Source organism: Sinocyclocheilus grahami, unplaced genomic scaffold (assembly GCF_001515645.1).
Source record: "Sinocyclocheilus grahami isolate Dianchi unplaced genomic scaffold, SAMN03320097.WGS_v1.1 scaffold44.1, whole genome shotgun sequence".
Taxonomy (NCBI): domain Eukaryota; kingdom Metazoa; phylum Chordata; class Actinopteri; order Cypriniformes; family Cyprinidae; genus Sinocyclocheilus; species Sinocyclocheilus grahami.
Genome location: NW_015505223.1, coordinates 270352 through 275597, shown reverse-complemented (window position 1 = coordinate 275597; position 5246 = coordinate 270352). Strand labels below are relative to the sequence as shown.

The window sequence follows — 5246 nt, the reverse complement described above, 5'->3', positions numbered from 1 at the left end:
TTTAAAGTTTCTGAGTTACTGGGCAGCAAAATAGGTGATTTCTGCAAAAAATATATATATATTATGATGTCACAACCACGAGCACTTGCATACTTAGTATGCAGTATGCATACTTTGTTCAAAAGTTTGGGATGGTTTTTTAAATGTTTATGAAAAAGTCTCTTAATTTATTTATTAATAATTTCAAGGCTGCATTTCGTTCTTCAGCATACAGTAAAAAAAACACTAACGTTGTGAAGTATGATCACTTTTTAAAATAACTGTTTTGTATAAATGTAATTTATTCCTGTGATTCAAAGCTGAATTTTCAGCATCATTACTCCAGTCATCAGTGTCACATGATCCTGATTCAGAAATCATAAATATGCTGATTTGCTGCTCAGGAAACATTTATTATCAATGTTAAAAACAGTTGTACGGTTTAATATTGTTGTGGAAAGCGTGATGCATTTTTCTTCAGAATTTTTTGCAAAAATTTTTAAAAGTCTTTACGGTCATTTTTTATCATTAATGCCTCTTTGCTAAAAAATAAATTAACTTGTATGAAAAAAATAAAACTAAAATCCCCAAACTTTTGAATGGTGGTGTATATGATGACTTGCTCTTGATTGACTGTTCTGTACAGAGAATAAAATAAATCATAGACTATTTCCTATACTGTCCATGGGTCAAAATCTGAGACTGACCTCTGTCAGGTCATCTCACATTATTAGTACAGAATGCGTTATCTTTGTCATCAAGGTGAATGTAATCAGATTCCGACGGTAAAGCAGCTGAGGATAATTCCACTGTCTTTGTGTTTCACCACACTCAATTCATTATTTACAAAAGACATATTTTATTCATTCCCTGAGACGCTGAACATCACAGAGACACAATGCATTATTAAAAACTCCAGGGGTGAGTTTTTATAGGTTTTTATAAACCTATGACTTAAAATGACACATTGTATAATATTTTGTGTATTTGAATGTATAAAAACTTACCCCAAGTGACATGCAGACAGGATGCCATGAGAAGAGACCTGAAATTAATAAACACAGGAGTTATAGAAAAATAGGGATTTATAATATTTGGAAATACTTTATATTAATTTTCATTTTATCAATACCAAAACATATATGCTTAATGTCATTATTTCATGGTAATATTATAGAATTGCCATGGCACATGTCTGAAAACATAGTAATACCATGTTTTGTTTTTTTGTACTTTCATACATACTCCAAAATACTATCATGCCCTACTATACTATTCTACTATATATACACGAAATACTCCAAAATACTATTAAATTATCATGGTACAGCCTGTCAGAAACAAGTACAAATGTCCAAAACCATTGTAATATCTCCGTACTTGGATATATACCATGGTTATGACTGATTATTGTATTCATAACCCATGGTACGCCAATGTACTTTAAACAATATCCCACAATTGCAACCGTACACTTCCAAAACACAGTACTGCCATGGTAACATGTCTGAAACCCAAGGTACTTCTTATTTTGTTATAGAAATGGCTACTTTTGGAGTAGAAATGACAAGGCCCTTTTATTTCTATATATTCATACATATTTATAAATCAATGCAGGTCCATATTTGCTACTAATCTGTCAGGCACTTTTATGTGTTTATATAAAGTTTATAAAATATTGCCACAGCACTATCATATTCTTGGACAAGTACCATGGTATTTTTTTATTTTTTTATTTTTTTTTTAAGTACCATGCAAATATCACTTGAATTTCCAGACATCTGATACCATCACTATACCATGGTACTTTTTTGTAAAAGAAACATCTAAAAGTGGCGCCGTATATCTATCTGCATGTGCATAGAGCTGTAGAAATGTGCAAAAGAAGTGAAAAGACTCACTTGTTCCTGGTCTGGACAGTATGGATGTGAGAATGACCAGGCCGAGTGAGATGATGTGCGCAGCGACCACAGCCAGTCTGCGCAGCCACACATAGAGCCAGAACTCCCGCATCCCTCTCCCCTCTCCCACCGCACTGTACTCAACATCCAGAGACGAGCGCATCCCCCTCGCCATTCCTGATAGTTAATTCAGGAACTCAGATTTTTACATTTACGCCTAAATTACTCAATAGAAAACATATCTCAGGTGTCATTCCTACTGAGCTTCACAAATCCTGATTTCTAGATCCGAAACGCATATATATTTCAACTTATGAACTCTCTCGGTTATAAAATTAAACTTGCGGTAGGAAAGTTGTTAGTCCTGTTCGGTGCCATTTTCGTGTGACAGTGTTACTTGGAAATGCATTTCCTGCACAGGAATCCTACTACGATAAAGGATGGGCTCTTAATATTCAGGAGCCATGCAGTTGTGATTGGAAGGTTACCAAGCAACGAGAGCACGACCACATTAATATTCAATAGCCAAGTGTTCGCCATAGGTGAGCAGCCTTCTTTATATTCAAAGTAAACACGATACGTAACTGCAATCTACTTAATTATTTATGAGCTAAGCTTCTGCCAGGATAGGACAGTACTTACGCATGCGCAAGACATTTTAAAGTGAGAGAAACAGAGCAGGGAGATATCTAATGACGAACAGCTGACACGTTTTCACGCACAAAACCAACTTTTGTCATTTTTGTACACATGGCAAAAAAAAAAAAAAAAAAAGGTGTGGTGCTCTTAAGTAATGAGTTCCACATCTCTGACAAACAAATTTCCATTATTTGTCCAGTCCTTCATGATTACTTGATAAGGATTTTTTTTTTAAATGTATAGAGATTGCAGTCAATAAGAGGCCAAACATCACTACAAAAAAAACAAAATCAGTATGCAGCAAGCACTTTTAAAATAACTGAGTAAAATACCACAAAAACGCACACAACATATATATTAGTCAACTATTTAACAAAGCACTGAATGAAATATACATGCATGCTTTGCGAGGTTTTTTTTTGTGTGAGATTTCATATTAAAATAATTTTTTTTAAGACACTGAGAGAATGAGAATTTAATTTTCCCTAAAACGTCATATTTACCTTTGAGGATAAAAAAAAAAAAATCCCTGTAATAAGACTGGAAAATGTATGCTTAAATGTCAGATTGAAAATAAAATGTCACAATGACAGGTTTCGTCAAATTCACCCATTTATCAATTTTAAAAAAAAGTCATAATAAAAAAAGACCTAGTGCCGAGTATAAAGAATATTTTAATCCATTTTATAAACAACATTTAGGTAGCAGCATTATTCAGTAGATTCTGAGGTATTTTCTGAATTCACAGAGAAATTCACTCCCCCATCTCATTACATACACCTCCACATACACACACACACACACACACACACAGATAGACATTCATAATAGCTAAACATGTGCGCACACACACACACAATTCAAACAGTCAGTCAAACATGCGGAGTCCTGCGTCCATAGTTCTATATGGTAGAGTTCGTAGGGCTCGCTCTTTTAGTGGCTTGTAAGGCTGGCACTCTCAGTGGTGCAATTTTGGCTGTTGAAAAAGGCAACAGAGAACAATTAATATGATAAACAATGTTAACATTAATGTTTGTCTAATATTATACCCATCTTCAGTGTCACATGATCTTTCAGAAATCATTCTAATATGCTGATTTGCTGCTCAAGAAACATTTCTTATTATCAATGTTGAACAAAGTTGTGCTGTTTAATATTTTTGTGGAAACCGTGATGCATTTTTGTTTTAGGATTCTATAATTAATAGAAAGAACAAAATATTTTTGTGGAAACTGATACATTTTTTTTAAATCCTTTGAATAGTAAGATTACAAGAACAGCATTTATATTTTAGTAACTATCGATCTTAAGCAACTTTGCTGAATAAAAGTGTTAATTTCCTTAAAAAAAAAACTTTTGAACAGTAGTGTGTTTCTCATCACCTTTTTACAATGCAGATCCTTTTAAGATCCACAGAATTCACTCTTATTCATATTAACATGAACCCTCATATTGTGTGTAATTGTGTTTAATTTGGCTATGCTTTCAGAACTGGAAAAAAATTAGGGATGCTCCGATCTGCCTTTTTCGCCTCCGATACCGATAACGATCCGATAACAGTGAAGTTTTTTTTCCCCCCATTTAAATAAATGTAGAATTTATATATCTCTGTGTGTGGAACTGATAATCATTATTTCACAATCTACTAGATACAGACTACTTCATTATAAAGAAAAATTAAATAATAAATATGAAAAAATATAGGCCTATGCATATTTATAATCTATGACAAAATTTATCAAACTAGGTTAGTGGATAATTTGGCAGCAAAAGTTATTCTAGAAAAATCAGTGCACAATAATTTTAGAAATCCAAACATTTAGTGAAAAAATAATATTTTGTGGGGAACAAATAAAAGTGTTGCACTAAATATGGTAAAATTTTACACATTGCTATTTGTATTATAAAATCCATTCATCAAAAATATTCACAACCCTCTACGGACACCTTGGCAATTGAATCGCCATTGGCTAGTAAATTTTGTCGTTTACTCGCCAGACTGAAATACTATACTTATATATATATATATAGCACTTAAATATTCATATGTAGCTCACATTAAGCTATCGTATGGCTTCAGAAGTAACACAGAATAATTCGCATAATCGAGAAAAAACAAAAAAAATCTCGGATTTGGATCGGCTCTCTCTGACCGATACCTGATCCGAGAAAAATGGCACTATCGGAGCCGATACCCGATATGAATATCGGATCGGCAAATCCCTAAAAAAAATTCAGATTTTAAGAATTTAATCTTTTTTTTATTTATGAGTTGGACTTTGCATTCAATCGTCCACAGCTCCACAAGCTGTTGAAATAGAATAACAGGAAGAGGAATTAACTGAAGTGCAATTCAAAGAAATTGAATACAACATATATGTAAAATATATATATATATGCGTGCGTGTGTGTGTGTGTGTGTGTACAGTTTTGAGGTTGTGGACAGGTGTCTTTTATACTGATAACAAGTTCAAACAGATACCATTAATACAGGTAACGTGTGGAGGACAGAGGAGCCTCTTAAAGAAGTTGTTACAGGTCTGTGAGAGCCAGAAATCTTGCTTGTTTGTAGGTGACCAAATACTTATTTTACCGAGGAATTTACCAATTAATTCTTTAAAAATCCTACAATGTGATTTTCTGGATTTTTTTTCTCATTTTGTCTCTCATAGTTGAGGTATACCTATGATGAAAATTACAGGCCTCTCTCATCTTTTTAAGTGGGAG

At 33.3% G+C, this 5246-nt stretch overlaps 1 protein-coding gene across 1 annotated transcript; it reads right to left on the bottom strand.

Annotated features, from left to right (window-relative positions):
* Positions 1-926: 926 nt before the first annotated feature.
* On the bottom strand, positions 927-2257 carry LOC107582424 (cytochrome b561 domain-containing protein 1-like). Its single transcript, XM_016268271.1, has 2 exons — positions 1881-2257; positions 927-1024 (listed from the first exon to the last, which is right to left on the bottom strand). Exons 1-2 carry the CDS (start codon positions 2053-2055, stop codon positions 927-929), a joined length of 273 nt encoding a protein of 90 aa, XP_016123757.1. The 5' UTR covers positions 2056-2257.
* Positions 2258-5246: the final 2989 nt, after the last annotated feature.

Excerpts from the sequence above, each read along its gene's own strand:
- LOC107582424 (XM_016268271.1), bottom strand. The coding sequence starts at position 2,055 with ATGGCGAGGGGGATGCGCTCGTCTCTGGATGTTGAGTACAGTGCGGTG. Across the intron at positions 1,025-1,880 it reads ACTGTCCAGACCAGGAACAA|GTCTCTTCTCATGGCATCCT; the intron begins GTGAGTCTTTTC and ends TATTAATTTCAG.